This window comes from Schistosoma mansoni, chromosome 1 (genome assembly GCF_000237925.1).
Source record: "Schistosoma mansoni strain Puerto Rico chromosome 1, complete genome".
Taxonomy (NCBI): Eukaryota; Metazoa; Platyhelminthes; class Trematoda; order Strigeidida; family Schistosomatidae; genus Schistosoma; species Schistosoma mansoni.
In genome coordinates this window covers 56387836-56406045 of record NC_031495.1, presented here as the reverse complement: position 1 = coordinate 56406045, position 18210 = coordinate 56387836, and the positions used below count along the sequence as shown (strand labels likewise).

The window sequence follows — 18210 nt, the reverse complement described above, 5'->3', positions numbered from 1 at the left end:
CAACGTTCTTATATATTATGTGGTGAACGTTATATGAGCTTAGAAGCTTTAAATTGATGTATTTCATTTTGGTTTTTCTCTATTGTTAGAAATGATACTCGTTCTGCCGTAACTAATAGAATGTTTGTGATTAAACATGTATAATCAGGCAACCACACTATGTGCTGTTTACTGAAGCGGAATGTTACATTGAGTGTTGTGTAATAAAGGGTATGATATGGCAGTGGTGTATTTAATGCGTTTGATAGAAAGAATGGTTACTTTTCGAATTCTTTATTAAAAATTGTTCATTGGTGAATGCAACTGACTGCACATACATAAGAAATAATTGGTTGGAAAATGTTCGAAATTATTGTTAATATAAGATGATTGTTAATTTGTTGGAACGCAAAACAATGTGAAACTGGTACAACTAGTGAATACTTTAAGAGGAAAATACTAAGGTTTGTTGTAAAACAATGTGAAACTCATAATTTAGTTATTCAGTTTATATTTAGATATGTTGTAACATCGAATGCTTCCGGTTTGTCATTTATACTTTCCAGATATTTCTTCCTGGCATGTAGCGTTTTCTCATCACCCCGTAAACAGTGCTTCCATCGTTTCTTCAGTTTTTCGTTAACATGGCACAAGAATAGTTGTTGTTGATATTTTTTCTGTTTTAGGGATTCGTTGACTTCTTCTGTTATTATGTTACCTAAATTATCCTTTTTGTTTGCTCTAGAATCGGAAGCAGCTACAAGATTATTAAAAAGCAGATACATTGATAATAGAAGTATCAATAATATACAGCTAATCGTAAGACACCGTCTTCCTCAAATTATCGATCAAATCGATAATTTTAGTTAAATATATAAAATATTTGATAAGGCATTTTATGAATCTCACATATTTGAGGTCTTTTCTCTCTACCCACCATGAGTTAGAATGATAGACCAGACTGTTCTATTAAATAGGGAGGTTGTGGATTCATATTTCCGAATCGCAAGACATCTGAGTACAACTCTCAATGGCTGAATTAAATTGGAACCTAGCAGGCCGTTCTAACCAGTATTCAGTCCATTCAGCCTTTAATTTGGACCAGCTGATAATTAGAACGTGTATTTGAAGATCCGTGAAACAAGTCCCACTTAGCTTATCGAGTTGCATTAGTTTGCTACTAAACCTATCGATGATAAATAACTCAATATCTAGCCAGACGTTTGCGCTCCATTATTTTGGTGTTTTCGAACCATTTGAAGTCAAAATAACCAACTAAACATTACTTCTCCTTGATGGTTGGTTGTAACAGGAAGATTAATTTTTCTGAAGATAACCAATTAATTTGTTGTCAGGTTTCTGTATTTGTGGTAAATAAATTTAGGTAAATATGACACTATTTTAATGAAGTGGTATTCATAAACGTTTGTGTAGATGTGTCTCAAAATAGCAGATGCTTATATGAGGTATTTATTTAAAGTGTATCATGATTTTTCTAAGATGAGTTGCGATTCGCAGTGAGCTCGTATTTTTGAATGGTTCAAAAATAAATTTGCGAATAGGGAATCCTGAAGACGGCTTCTTAATTTTTTGACTGCATGACACAAATTAGGAGTATCATCCTCAAATGACATAACTAGGACTGAAGCTCTTATCTTTTAGTTTATGAGGAAAAGCGTTTTTGATGGGGATGTGAATTACATACCTCATTATTAAACCTCTTAATTTGGTTGTTGACTGAATTGTACAAAGTATCGTGTTCCTCAACGTTTGTGGTGCTTCTTCAATGGGCTTATATGGGATGGTGTTTAAAATAGATATATATGTGGACTTCAAAACTATTGGGTATGTGAAACTGATTTACGAAGAGTTGAAGATATAAAAAGTATTGATATTTCATGTTGTTTATTCGAAATTCACGGGAAATCCCGGATATAGTGAAATGTTGGTTTAGTTAAAAATGGTTATAGTAGCATTTCATTATCGATATACCGTGAACTCACCTTTAGAAGCCGTAGATCTAAGCTTTTCTATACATTTATTTAATGGTTGACTGCCGCACTCTGCTTTGTTCTTTTAGAATTTAGCTGGGTTTGTTGAAACTAATAAGACAGTTTGATTGGAATTTAATTATCGAATTGGTATGGACTCACATTCAGAAGCTTTCGTTCTCTTTTTCTTCATACAATTTTTGTCTTGTGTTTTACCGTAGCACTTTGGTTTCTCTTTTTCGAATGTAGTTGGGTTTTTGGCAACTAATAAGACAGTTTAATTGGGATTTAATTACCGAATTGGTATGGACTCACATTCAGAAGCTTTCGTTCTCTTTTTCTTCATACAATTTTTGTCTTGTGTTTTACCGTAGCACTTTGGTTTCTCCTTTTCGAATGTAGTTGGGTTTTTGGCAACTAATAAGACAATTTAATTGGGATTTAATTACTGAATTGGTATGGACTCACATTCAGAAGCTTTCGTTCTCTTTTTCTTCATACAATTTTTGTCTTGTGTTTTACCGTAGCACTTTGGTTTCTCTTTTTCGAATGTAGTTGGGTTTTTGGCAACTAATAAGACAGTTTAATTGGGATTTAGTTATCGAATTGGTATGAACTTACCTTCAAAAGCTGTTGTCCTCTTATTCTCTACACCATTTTTGTCTTGTGTTTTATCGTCACACTTTGGTTTCTTTTCAAGTTTGACTTCGTCTGTTGAAAATACTAGGGGAATTATCTATCAAACAGAAAGTATAAGATAAAGAACAATTTCTTTGGATGTACATTCAACTTACGGAAATCCAACATATTGTAATGAATGTGTTTAACTTCATGTGTCAAAAGACAACAACAGTAGCGGTAATGGTTGGAAAAACGTTTTCTGTTTAAATACTGATGTTATTAATTAATCGCTAAGTGAAATAGTTTAAAAAAAGATGTGTCTTTATTCATGTGAATCAGTCTCATCAACCTATATAATATCAATATTCTTTCTTGGTATAGTACTCGTTATATTGTTGTATGCAGTTGGTGTAACATTGTCTGTTGACTCCTGGACAGATATTTGAACATAGTCGTAGGTATGTCACACATAAAGACTTGATAATTGTCTACCAATCAGTTCCAAGTATGAAGCAAACGACATTAGTTACTAATATCTTGTAATTAACTAGATGGTCGGTGGTAAAACACAGTAGATCAAATTATCAGACAGAAAAGTTTAGCTTAAGGAAAATTAATCGATTGGAAATGAATAAAATTATCACTTTTGAAGAAAAACAGGAATAGAAACCGTGAGAATAATATGAATTCGCGAGATTTCTTCAGATGCTTACAACCTAAATATAACAGTAGTATGAACTATCAAAAAACCAATGTGCATACTTTATATTATAATATCAGGAAAGTTCTCATCAATGAAGATTAATGAAATGGACAGTATGAAAAATTCTTCAAGACGATCATATAGTCAAATATTTCCATGTTAAACTATACGAATCTCCTGGAAGATAAACTTTTCAAGACTGGTCACTAAACTGAAGTATTATTTTAAGAGTTGCTTAATCCTCTTTCGTAGTTGTTTTAACGTGGCTTTAAACGTAAGATGTCCGTTGAATGGTCCGTCTCGATGCCTCTTGGAAAGTTTTGTTCTACAATAGTTACATAATTCAACCCATCTCTGTCCTGGACAATCCTTCCCAGTTGCTATTCGTTCTTTCGATGTCTGCATCTAATCCCCGACGTAGAGTGTTCTTCGGCCTCCTTCTTTTCCTCTTCTCTCCACTATCCCAAGTTAGCGCTTGGTTCGTGATTCAGCTTGTTTATTTTCACAATGCATATCCTATCCACCTCTAACGTCTTTTCCCGATTTCCTCTTCAGCTGGAAACTGGTTTGTTCTATTCTACAGTAGTTTATTGCTGATGGTATCCGGCCAATGGACATATGGTATTTTGAGTAGATAATTGTTTACAAATACTTGTACCTTTTTGACTATGGTTGTGGTAGTTCTCGAAGTTTCAGCCTCATACAGTAGAACTAATTGTCTTGACGTTCGTATTGAAGGTTGTGACTTTGATATTGACTGATAGACAGTTGTTTGGAGTTCCATATGTTGTTTCTTTCAAAAGAAACGACCCGATGTATTTTTGTAACGTAATCACAAATATTTTTTGTCGTTATTAATTATACTTTCTACCAATTGCACTGAAACTTTTGACTCTCAAGTTTATTTAATGGAGGTGGTATTTTGTATCCTATTCATAATTTTGGGTACGAATGTGTATTAGTTTAGCGTAATATATGTTATTTTAAATTGAAGTATATTAGAACCAGATGGCTCAATCGCTTTCCTATGTATATGTGATTCTTAAATCTTATTCATTGATTTGTTTGCATTCTCATTTCTGTCCGTAATCGCTACGTGTGTTGTGGCTGTGTGATCTAAGCTATACGAAAGTAAATTGTGGTCAGCGCTTCCTATTGTCTTCTGAATCTTACTGTCCGGATTTGCCTGATAACGTTTATCAGGACAAGTGACGTTACGAAATATGAGAAGTGTCTTGATGAATTTCCATTATACATTATTCGTGAACGAAATAGGATGCTCAATGAAATATTGGATAAAGTTATTAAATAAAATCACTCACAATTCGCATTAAAAATATGAGTGGACGTGGATTTTCGTTTTCTTGACGTCCTGTTTAAAATAAAGCCTGATGGCTTCTTATAAAGATCGATGTATAGAAAACCGATTCAAAATGGTCAGTATAAGAATTCACATAGCTGGGACACATTGCATAGAAAGAGAAACCTATTTCACACTTTATACTGGAATACTAGGAGAATATAATATCATGAAACCATAGCTGACGAACTATTTTGAAATCCACGTAAGCGAACAGGCATAAAACGAATAACTGCACAATATCCTAAAGTATCTCGGAAGGCTCAAAATAAAGCAGCATTTATGAATAGAGTATTTAGAGGAGATCTGGCCACAAAAAGTTGGATAAAAGAATTTCAAAATCTCTTATAAAATTTCTCTCTTCAACCAAGCTTCTTATTGTTTTCTCTAGCTGTGTTTGTTTGGAGGATAAACTTCCACCTTCAGCCACATTGAGGTGCATCTGTAAGTTATCTTATACTTGTGAGCCAATTAAATTATCCTCACAAAGCGAACACTTAATAAATCTGTCTAAGAACTGTGAGCAATATGAATTTTAAAGAGCTAATGCAAAACTATCACTAGTTAAATACAAGAGCACCTGATCAACTCCGGGCACTTTCCTTCAAAGGGATCATTCTTTAGAATAATCCTCACACTCGAAAGAATTTAATCAGAGAGAAGTCGTATTCGAAACTTATGCACTACTGAGACGTTAGCAGTTCACAAATTCAAGCCCTAACTCTATATGAAAAAGCAATGCGTCCAACCACTCATCCTTTCATGGCCCTAATTCCCTTTCTCTGTATGTTATGAATCAGTACAATTCTTCGATATACTGGTATCATCAAACGTATAACAGCAAAGCAAGAAAATGTAGTCCATCTTGTGGATTGAAAGCGGAAGATTGGATTGGTAGTGGTTTCGGTGGCGATTCTTCCACTGTCGTAATTCCTAGACACAATCTTTTGCTTTACATGCAAGATCGAACGATGAGTGCACATGTTTTGGTGGATACATAATCGGAAGTCAGTGTCGTGCTCCTCGTACGTAACGAAAGATGAGACGTCGATACCGCACCAATACTAAGAGCATCAAGTACGTCGGTTATGAATTCGTATGGCAAGAAAAAGTCGTCGTTAAGTCTTGGTCGAAATATATCGTTTCACTCTGAATTTTTCATAGCAGAAGTGGTCATGCAAATAATAAGTATTGACTTCCTAGAGGACTTCGATTGATTAGTTGATTCCCGATAACATTAACTTATATCATATCATTATGGTCAGAGGTGTTATCACCGATTGCGTGTGTATTAATTCTGTGATATCAATATGGTCTATATAGTTCGTTGATGCGACAAGGGTGTCACACAACGATGCATATCTGAAACATACTGTCCCATATCATACAAGATAGACATACATAGATCAGATCGAAAACATGTGATAGCGATTGCCTCTGCTAAGATTGGTGTTTTTTCTGTTAGCTGTTTTAAATGCATTACTTACATCTACTTCATGTCCATTTTCCAAAAGGTATCTGGGAATTTCACTTTCACGGGCCTTACTTCCTTTCACCTGTAGGTTTCGAGGCATGTATTCAGAAAACCTTGTAGAGACCCTTTTTTCTTTGTCTTTCTTATATACTTACTACAGCAGATATGTGTAAATTCGTAGATGCCATTAGAGGTGACTTCGAAAGGGTATTAGTCTACCCTAGAATGGTATCACGAACACTTGGTGTTGCATAGTAAGACCAAATGAGCAACAGGGGAGCTTTTTTTAGTACTTCCCAGACTCTCCTGTCGATTCTTCCTGAAATCTTGTCTCGCTTGAACAGAAGGCGGACGAAAACAGGCTTCTTTCCAACAGTCGGTTGTTTATCATCCTTGGGATGATCTTTTTCATATTTCTTTGTAAATTTCTACTGGTATTTATTTTTATGAGATGCTTTCCTAGAATAGTCAAGTTCTCATTTATTTGATCGGTCGAAAATAACATCGTAGCTCTATTGAAGAGCCTATTGACCTGATACTTTGTAACTAATAGGGCAAAAGCTGTTTCAGCCGAAATACTGTCCTCTCGGTGTTTTTTTCCTGTGTAAACTTTTATCAAGACTTCTATCATTTTTCTGTCTTACACTAAGATCTAAAAGATTGGATCTGATATCTTTTTCAAATTCAATTGTAAACCTTACGTTGGAATGATAGTTGTTGAAGTAACAGAAGAGTGGTTCATATCAGCACAGATAAGGAACATATCACCAAAATATCTGTAGTAATGTGTTGTGTTCTGGATTTGGTGTTTTAATTTCGGTTGTTTTAGGTTAGTCTTTAAGATATCGCTCAAGATAGGCCCTAATAGCGATCCCATGGCCACTCCAACGGTTTGTTTGTATAGCTGATTGTTGAATTGCAAATGAACCTTTTTCGTGCATAGTAGTTATAATGATCTCAACTCATTTTTTGGCAGTGGAGGTAATTCATATTGTCCGCAAACTATATTAATAGTTTCTTCTAGTGGCAAATACGTTCAACTTGTCTTTAGCTTTTCTGTATTTACCAATAAATGTTTTTGAGTAGCGGTTGTCCATTAATTGCATAAATTGCTAATGATTATTATCTTGTGCAATAATAAGACATTTTTGATTACGAAATTTCATAGGCTTGATAATTGGAAACAAAAACCTTTTGGAGTAGATTTGTTTTAAAAACCATTTAGTATTTTGATTTTTAACTATCTAATTAACACCTTCATAAGTATCAAGTCTTCAGACTTTCATTCCCTTTAGTTTAACGTCTTGCACGGGATATAACAGCGTTACCTTGCCATTATTTATCATTACGAGTTGTCGGGACTATTCGTGCTATTTTTTTCTCCTTTTCAATTATTTTTTTCTGATTCTCAGATGCAGAATTTTCCATAACAATATAGGAACATCACGAGAAAGGTATGACACAATGTATCTGTTAAATATAACTTATGTTAGCACAAAGTTAATGTGGTTATTTCTTTTACTTTTATTCACTAAACAAATTTACCACTCGGTGTTGGACGAATTTTTGATCATAATAGGACGAAACGGCCGTCCAGTGCTTCCAGGTTTTCGATGGTGATCTAGCTTCAATCGACTCATGATTTCAACTTTGAAAAATACTGAAATTTCCACAAATCCCCTTCTGACCATTAATATCATTGTATTAGGAAATCAATGATTCAAGAGTGAGTTTGATGTAGGTTTGGTTTGATTATACTAGAAATCGTTTCAGTGGCATATTTTGGTCAAATTGTTGGTCTCGTCTATTAAAAAGCATGAATATTAAGTGTACACTAAAGTAGTTAGGCAAAACGCTTATTTAAAGTAGATACTTTTGAATTAAAACGAAACAAATTCATCCAGAAAATGGCTACATTAACATCTGAAGCACAGAGACGTTCACTGGGCTACAGCTTACAAAGAATCGGTTAGATCTTGGATAGTCCTTTTTCGATTTTCGCTTGAAGTTCAGTCATTTATATGGCTCATAACGAAAACCCTAGCTCTAATTCCCAACTCTAAATTTTAACTCTAACGTGTAATCTAAATTCCTAAGCTTATCGTAGACTTAATAATTGGCTGAATTTCCCCAGGGTTACTTTAGTGACGCTCGAATATCATCCATAAATTAGTCATGGCAACTACTTTATGTGAACATAACAAAAGATGGATAAACACTTAAAGTAGTAAAATGTCAGTCATTATGTTGTGCACGAGAAAACAGGCGGAAACAACCAATGCATTTCAGTGTAATATTACAGAGTATCTCAATAAAATATAAGAATCATATACTGAATACTTTATTTGCAAAATCCAAACACTTCTACTTCACATTCCGTATGATTCTTCAAGTTCACAATTCCTTTCTATTTTCCTTTTAATTCTCTTTAATTCGATCTTTTTAGCCTTCTCCTGCCAGGTTTTTCACTCACGACTGGCGTTACATACTACTTATGTCGACAGACATAAGTAGCATACACAACAATTTCAGTTCAGTTTCACAATTCCTAATATCATTCATGCACAAAATTCATTTATAAAATATAATCCATTGCAAGTATAATAAATGTTTTAAATTCATATTGATAAATAAATACATTCGAGATTTCTTATTATTCAGTGAATTGATCAGTCAACCATTCTACTTAATAAATAAACTATCTAAAACTAAACGCTTAGTATTGTTTGTTTGAATCTTCCCATTGATGTTTTAGGACTGCAACTGATCAGTCTCTAATTAGCATATGTGCATACTGTGCGTATTGCCTTGATATATCCTAAATTCACATGCATGGTATGCAAAGATGGATAGTGTCTAGCAATGGAATCCAATTAGAGAGTGACCAGTTGCAGTCCTAAAACATCAATGAGAAGATTCAAACAAACAATACTAAGTAAATTTCAACTTCACCCCATTCCACAAGCAAGTGCCTATCAGGACTCAGTGACCGAGTGGATAACGCGATGGCGTTTGAAGCGATAGGTACTGTGTTCGAGTCCCAGAGTGAACATCAACTCTGAGATGCAGGTACATCCAGCTGACGAGTCACAAATAAGACGAAACGCGCGTCCTGGATTCCAGCGCTAGCCATTATCCATCTTTGCTTATCTAAAACTAGTTATCTGCAATGAAACAAACAGGATCTATGTATTTATGCAACTATAGATCAAATTAATTAATAATTTGATAATAAAAAAATAAGAGGAACAATTAGAAGAACACTTTTTTTCCTTCCATTTTGTTATGGTTAAATGACTTAAACAAGAAATCTTATCGATCCTCTCTTTAACAGTAAATACAAATTATTTTGTTCCAAAGAATCAACAGAGATGGCATTAAAAAAAATACAAAACCATAGTAATAATCAGTTTTCTTTTTTTGTTTATTCACTAAGATATTAATAACGTACAACAACAAAATCCATTTAAACACTTTTGTAAGCTGAAATAAACCATCAAGATAATAGTTACAAATAGAAATACAAAACATAAACACACACACACATTTATAGTTAGTCTATGATATTTAATACATAATAAACAGAAGAAAAAATAATAACTGACACACTGACAGTGAATGGTAATATATTTTAAATGTTCATTTATGAATCTGTTTTATGTCTGATAAGTTCTTACTTTCGATTAACGATGATGATGATGATGATGAGGAAGAGGAGGATGAGGATGATGATGATGTTGACGATGAAAAAAGAATTATACATAGTTTGCATATATACTTTTCTGAAATAGACAGAGAAACAAAAAAAAACTTGAGGTAAAGAAAAAATTTCAAGTATTCTATTAAAGCCAAGCTTTTAATTATGACATTTAATGTAATGGTTGATTAAAAACAGAAACCACAAGAAAAGGGGGAGAATATTTCATAATTAATCATTACCATAATAATAATAATATTATTATTATTATTATCAATTCTTATCTCTTTGTTCATGATGTTTGAAGTAACTGAATAATATTTAGAAATGAAAAAAAGGGTACTGTTTCTTACTCCTAACCAATCTAACCTATTTTGTAGAATCTAATATTGTGATCAATTAAAATTGGTTAATCTCTTGTTTATCATTTGACTAGATTAAAAAAAATATTTTGTTATTGATAAACTAAGCGAATAATTTTTGATTTTATTTATTATGGTGGTTTTTAAGAATTGACGGTTCTTAATTTCTATCCACTATGTATCTATATATATTCGAGTGCTTACTTTAAGAGAGAAAGTTTTTTGACGCCAAATAATTTCCAAATTATTCATTTATGATAAACTTAAAAACTACGCTTAAAAAGAAAACGAAAAATCTGGATGATTTTGCACATGACCTAAATGAAATGAGACTTCTCTTTTTTATCAAGTAAATAACTTTGAATTGATTTTATTTAGTCTTATTACTGAAATAATTATGAACCAAAAAATAATTTGTTTTAGATCGTTGTGTGTATTTATATTACACATGAACAAATACAGACGAAGACAACAAATGTAGCAGCAGCCTCTGCATCAATAGGCCTCAATATACACAAAGGAAAAAGCAAGATTCTCAAATACAACACGGAGAACACCAATCCAATCACACTTGATGGCGAGACTCTGGATAATATGGAAACAGTTACGTACCTGGGAAGCATCGTTGATAAACAAGGAGGATCGGATGCAGATGTAAACGTGAGGATTGGCAAAGCAAGGGCAGCATTTCTACAATTGAAGAACATATGGAACTCAAAACAACTGTCAACTAATTTCAAAGTGAGAATCTTCAATACGGACGTCAACACAGTTAGTTCTACTGTACGGAGCTGAAACATGGAGAACTACTACATCCATCGTCAACAAGGTACAAGTATTTATAAACAGTTGTCTACACAAAATACTCAACATCCATGGGCCGGATACTATCAGCAACAGCCTTCTGTGGGAGAGGACAAACCAAATTCTAGCTGAAGAGGAAATTAGGAAAAGACGTTGGAAGTGGATAGGACATACATTAAGGAAATCATCAGTGTGCATTACAAGGCAAGCTCTAACTTGGAATGGTGAAGGGAAGCGGAAAATAGGAAGGCCAAAGAAAACACTACGTCGGGAAATAGAAGCAGATATGAAAAGAATGAATAACAACTAGAAGGAACTGGAAAGGATTGCCCTGGACAGAGTTGGATGGAGAATGCTGGTGAGCGGCCTATGCTCCTTGACGAGGGGTAACAGGCGTAAGTAAGTAAGTAAATTCATTTATATTTTAATATTGAATTAATTATTTATTTGTATTTATTTGTTTGTTATAGATTCACCTCCTGTCAAACAATTCAAATTACCTTTTACATGAATCGTAATATTTTACTCTCGTGATGTCTAGATTATTTATGTATTATTTAAGATAATTGTGTTTATTTGACGACATTTTCATAACTTCACTCTGAATTAATTAACTTGCACCTTAATTATAATACCAAAGATATTTAAGCGTAGATTCATTTGTATGTCTGGAAGATTAGGTTGATCATTTGTTTCTTACTTCATTTTAGTTAACTGAGAATCAATATAGAGGCAAGGATACATAAGGGTTCTGAAGTAAATTTATCCTCTATTGATTTCAGTCCCTTTTTAGGTAATGATGAGTATTCATAAAATATCTGTCTTACGTTTACCGGTTAAATATATAATATTGAGATAGCTTAGTTTGAAAACAGCTCACATTATGGATTTATTCCGACTCTAAAATCATGAAAACTTATCGAGTTTTGGAGATCTTTTTTAGTAAAAAATTCAAACGTTCAAGTCTAGAATAGAATATAGGAAAAAAGTCTTACTGTTCTAATGAAGGTTTGTGACGAGGGTGGTACAATGTGTTGGGAGTACAGTAGTAATTGAGAACGTATGATCTCTGCATTGTTCATTGAACTGACTGAGTTTCTTAAAATAGACAAAAATATTAAGACTCATCTGCCTGAAAATAGTGCACTTATCACGAGGACCGAACGTCATGACTTTAAAACTTAGTGAGATTATGAGTGAATACTTATGAAAATTCCAATATGAAACATTTTAATACATCACTTTTCGGTTTACGTTGACTGTCCAGCTAAAGTCACTTCGTGATATACATATAATCTTTAGAATTGCAGTAGTTTGTACTGATATATCGAAGATCATTGCATTCAAGTCAACTATGTAGTGTAAAAGATCGAGCTCCAAACTTCTCTGAATAAACAATTTAAATCCGATCAAGCTTGGACCAGATTGCCAGGTGACACGTTGGATTTACTTCAAATTCATTCACCGAGATTTTACAAATATATTATTCCTATTTAATGTCTTACATCAACTCGGCGTCCAAATACTGTGAAACTATTCGCTCTAATTTAGACGAAAGTTCTTATATGTACCATAAAGCTGCAATATTAGCTACAAAAAATAATACTTAATACAATATCATAAAGTATTATGGGATATAGAAATATTAATATTGGTGAGATGTAATTGTTTTAAGTTCAATAGATATCAATTGACTGTCAATGTAGATAATGAATATCCTGATAATTATGAAGTTGACAAAAAGGATAGGAACTTATTATTAAATTGAAATAAACCAAATTCATTACTAAACGCATACCAAAATGCATATACAACATTTATAATAGTGGTTAAATACACTGATATGTTATTCACCGGTCTTAATTATACATAATGAATACTTTTAACATATAACAATTCGTCAAACTTTTGTGGACTGGGGCAGAGATTCTAATGATCAGAATGGGGATTTGAGGGGATTGTAGTGACTTCAATGATTGAATTCTTGAGTCGATTTAAGCTAGGCCGCTATTGAAAACCTAGAAGAACTGGACAGTCGTTTCATCGTGGTATAGGACTCCTCAGCAGTGCAGATCCACGATGCCGTACGAGGGACTCGAACCCAGGGCCCTCGGTCTCGTGCACGAACGCCCAACTACCAGACTCCTGGACCGGCATCCAACGGCGTTAACATCTAACTCTAATGATAATTTATTTGTAATTGGTATTTATGCTTTTATCTTTGAAATTACTCTTTTTATTAATAAAATGTTACTTACGTTAATATGAGTGAGCTATTACGTACAAGTATTTAAATATGGTGGTATATAAGTCGAAAATATAGTGTTAGTTAAAATTTAACAGATCATTTTTAACTGATGTAGAAGTACCTTTTTTGTAAATGCAGACATGAGCTAGAAAACTACTCCAAACTAAAGAGTGAAAAACAGCTGTTTAATCTGAATATGAGGTTCCTCTTTCTCTATTCGATCAGTATCTGTAGGTTTTAGGGTTATCTAAAAAATAAATTTTTATTATGCAACAACCTAGTAATAAATATAACAAGATGAAATACGTTCGTAGGTAAGTGACAGCTGATCAAAGTATAGATATGCTTATTTCTCTGAGGTTATCTGTGCATGTATTACCACCTAAAAATTACACAATTGTACATGTTAGCACATTCTGCAATGATTGATATTTAACTTTTAACGTGTTCTCAACAGCACGACTTACCCATCATCTGTTATTTAGTAAACACGATACCGATATTTAAAAGTCCTTCAAAATGAACAGTGATTTTAAAATGATTGCGTTGTATCAAAGTCATTGCTATAGAAAAAAATCCAAACCAAATTTATACATTCAAAATAGTTCTGTTGTCAATCATTCACAGCTCTGTTGATTTCGATTACTGATAATAACTTGCATACCACATCATTTTGAACTTTGAATTACAAATTCCTTATTCTCTATTTTTGTATCTGATTAAGGCTTTACTCATCTTACTTTTACCACCAGTCTAATTTTTATAGTTGTTATTATCTAAAACTTGGCATCAATTTCCTAGATTCTTCAAATTATGTGATAAACAGTCAGTCGGCTACAACATAGGATCAGGCATACATATGCATCGGTTCACGTTGCCACACCTCATTAGCACAACAAGATGAACACCAAATTCATAGAAGTAGTTACTTCAATGGCAGCAATATATAAAAGAAAGGAAGGTATGAAGTAATTTTAATCTCACGGTTTAAGGGAAGACAAAGAGTGTATGCACCTACACCATTGTGATCGATTTTAAGCCATGTCACACACAGTCTCCAACCATCGGTTACGATAGCTGCGCAAACCCCAACCAAGTAGTCTGCATCTACTAACATGGCTCAGACTAGAAGTTACTGACTTCAAGGACTTAAGCCACGTTTTGGTTTGGTCACCTCTTACTTTTTTCCAACCATCCCCTGCACTAGTCAGCATCGCACACCGTGGTAATCAGTGTTCAGACATACGTAACACATGGTCCAACCATCTCAGTCGATGAAGATTTACAACATCATCAACTGATTTATCATCATTCCCTAATACCCTGTGTCTAACCTCACTATTACTTACCCGGTGATCCGAGCAGCATCTGGCAATATTTCTAAGACATCTGTGATCAAATACTAGTAACTGACGCGGAACTTCCACTCTTTATGGCTATGTTTTGCAGCCGTGAATTAGAACACAGCGAACTGTTGAGCAGTATACTCGTCCTTTACTTGATAGACGAATATTTTGCCTTCGCAATAGGTGACGTAAGTTGGCAAAAGGCAAACGAGTTTTTTGAATCCGTTCTGAGATAACTTCAGACACCAACCCATTAGTGGTGATAAGACTTCCAAAATAAGTGAAGCTGTCGATGTGTTCAACTACTTCACTACCTATCCTTAGTTCAGGTGTTGACGCAGGCCAGTCCTGAAGTTACAACTTGCATTTACAGGGGGGAAACGAATCCCAAACACCCTGGCATTGTTGCTCAGTGCTACCGAAAGACTCTGCATTTTATCAGCGTCTTCACCAAATAGGACTATGCCATCTGTGTATTCTAAGTCGATAAGTGAACCTCCTCGTAGGAGATCAATTCCTGAAAATTCAGTCGACGAAAACGTTATTTCCAGCAATAGGTCTATAATAAAGTTAAACAAAAATGGAGGTAATGGACAGCCTTGTCGGACATCACTTGAGGTTGTAAAATCAGATGACAGTTCGCCATAAGCTCTCACTCGACTGGTAGTGTTTGAATAAATAGTCTTCGCAAGGTTAATATACTTCTGAGGTACATTTTTCGATGACAGACACCGCCACAGATTCTCTCGGTCTACAGAGTCAAATGCTGCTTTTAAGTCAAGAAAAACTATCATTGTCGGACACCGATAAACATGTCTGTGCTCTAAAACCTGACGAATAGTGAATATGTGGTCGATGCAGCCACAACCAGGTCTGAATCCAGCCTGATTTTCTTGTGTTTGCAGTTCACGAGTCTTAGTTAGCGCCCAATAATTATTGACGCTATTATTTTAGATGCTGTATTAGTCAAACTAATCCCTCCATGGTTATTAAAGGATGATTTTGACCCCTTCTTATATATTGGGACAATCAGTGATTGTGACCAGTCGGATGGGATTACATTCAGTTTGCAGATTTTAGCTAAAATATCGGACAAACAAATCGCTAAAACTAGACCACCATCCTCAAATACTTTTGGAGCCAATCCATCTGAATCAGTTGTTTTTCCTCGTTTCAGAATAACTATAGCCTTTTAAACTTCAAATAGACTCAGGAAGCCCATTTCAATGTCCAAAACAGACTTTTTGGGAATGGTAGTTAGTTGTAAAGTAGCTGAAGCCCAGCTGAACTGCTTCTTATGATGTTCTGTCCATCATTCTAAACGTCTGGGTTGAGAGCAGATAAGGATTTCATCTTTTCCGAGATAGTCTCACTTACATTTGACTTCTTAATCCCAGTTTCTTTTATTGGTTTGAAAAGCTGTCTACTGTTACCTACAGTCTCTGCCTTTTCCATCTCGTTTACTCTCGTTGCCCACCACTACTTACGGTCGTTTCTTAGACTTTTGGTTAGCCTAGACGTTGTCTCTCCTTATGCTTAAAATTAGTGTTTGCTAAAAATAAACGATTGTCAAAGCACGGTTGCAGTAGAAGACCATCATTATCTGTTCGCTGAACCAGCATACTAAAATACCCACCTAAATGTCTTTCTGTTTGATTTAAGCTACCTACTTGGGCATTAAAGTCACCTGATACGAGTACTATGTCTGAGAGTGTAGCTTTTTGAAGTCTGATAAAGAGATAAACAAATGTTTGATTCTATCTATTGTTCATTGTTGTTTATCTTCCTTGATGACGACTTAAATTGTTGAATTCTTTATTTTAATATTTGTAAGAAGTTAAGATAGAATCTGCAAAATAAATAAATTCTAATTATTTTGCTATGAACGATGTATTAACTTCATTCAAACGTAGTAAGCGTAAATCTAAATACTATTATCTTTAATATCATTGAGATAAATTAGCTTCACCAAAAAGCGGTGACAACATTTAAACGTGTCAGAATATTTTTTTACGCTAATGTACGGAATTAAAAATTAGCTAGTTACAGTTTTTTCGATTGTTCTATATTGCTCATTATGTTCAGGTTGATTAGGCTTTTAGAGTTTTGTAATTCATTATATTTCATATTACATAGTTGCTGAAATTAGTGGTCTCTTTCAGAATTTATAATCGATCGGTTGTATGAACTGAATAATATAACACTGCTTACAACTAATTGATACATTTGTATAAATATCTGTTCTAAATAAGGTCACTAGACACTCAAACAGCTCAATTTTGATGAATTTGACTAAAGTTGAGTAGTATTATTGAACTACCTGAGCAAATATCTCATTAATGATTCGTATTATATTCTGTTAGCAACTTCCAACCAAAGAAGGAACTAAATTCATAGTTCTTTATTTTTAACCTACATTCCTGTCAACCATCTACCAGTAACTGATAACATTGGAGCACTCATTCAAGGAAACTGTCGACTGAAATATTTTTGTCAATAGAATATTTTTGTGAAATAGAAAGCATTCTCATTTAAATTCGTTCACTTTTTAAAATGAATTGATTGAGTCCGATATAATGACAGTTTTGTCGTATTGTTTCTTTACTAAGAAATTTTAAATCTGAAGTAAATAATGGTTTTCAAAAATTGATTGATTAATTAGTTAGTAAGGACTTGAGTGAATATTTATCGGTTAGATGTACATACATAAAAGCTCAGTGATACATAATAAAAATATTGGAATTATATTGTACTGTAGTGATTGGTAGCACAAGTGGGGGCAACATAAATCACAGCGTTGATAAAATATGAATACTATACGTTCAATACTTCATTTGCAAAATGTCCATCAACTGTCTCAAACTTTTTTATTCCTTCATCCCCGTAACAATCACTCTCTGTTCTCATTCTCTTCTATTCGATCTTCTCAACTTTCTGCTGCCAGTCATTCCACTTTCGATTTGTGTTACATACTACTTATATCTGTCGACATAAGTAGCACATATCACAGTACTATACTCTTGATATTGTTTTATGTTAGATCATATAGAAATTCTTAAAAAGGCACATTTTGTTCTGTTTATCTTTAATACGGTGGATAAATCTCTAAAAAATTCATACATTTATTTTCTTTTATGTCTTTTAATAAAATAATAATAAAGATTGTATAGTGGTTAGCAGTGGAATCCAGGACGCGCGTTTCGTCCTATTTGGGACTCGTCAGCTGGATGTACCTGCATCTCAGAGTTGATGGTCACTCTGGGACTCGAACCCAGTACCTATCGCTTCAAACGCCATCGCGTTATCCACTCGGTCACTGAGTCCTGATAGCCACTTGCTTGTGCAATGGGGTGAAGTTGAAATTCACTCGTAGGTTTATCCAGCTGACGAGTCCTAAATAGGGCGAAACGCGCACCCTGGATTTCACTGCTAGCCACTATCCATCTTTGCTTATAATGCTTGTGACTTCAGGCAATATGTAGGCAGTCTGCACAGTATGCACATATGCCAACAAGAGACTGATCAATTGCACTCCTAAATAATAATGGGAAGATACAAGTAAACAACACCAAGTGAATAATAAAGATTGATACAGAATAATATGCATTAATTTCATTCCATGGCT

The 18210-nt window shown here is 34.0% G+C and overlaps 1 protein-coding gene across 1 annotated transcript; it reads right to left on the bottom strand.

Moving 5' to 3' along the window:
* Window positions 1-482: 482 nt before the first annotated feature.
* Smp_099910 (hypothetical protein) lies at window positions 483-2777 on the bottom strand (the record flags this gene model as incomplete). The annotated part of the gene is made up of 5 exons (XM_018794939.1): window positions 483-736; window positions 2133-2234; window positions 2286-2387; window positions 2592-2681; window positions 2765-2777. The coding sequence occupies 5 exons, from the start codon at window positions 2775-2777 to the stop codon at window positions 483-485; spliced, it is 561 nt and encodes a 186-aa protein (XP_018649301.1).
* Window positions 2778-18210: the final 15433 nt, after the last annotated feature.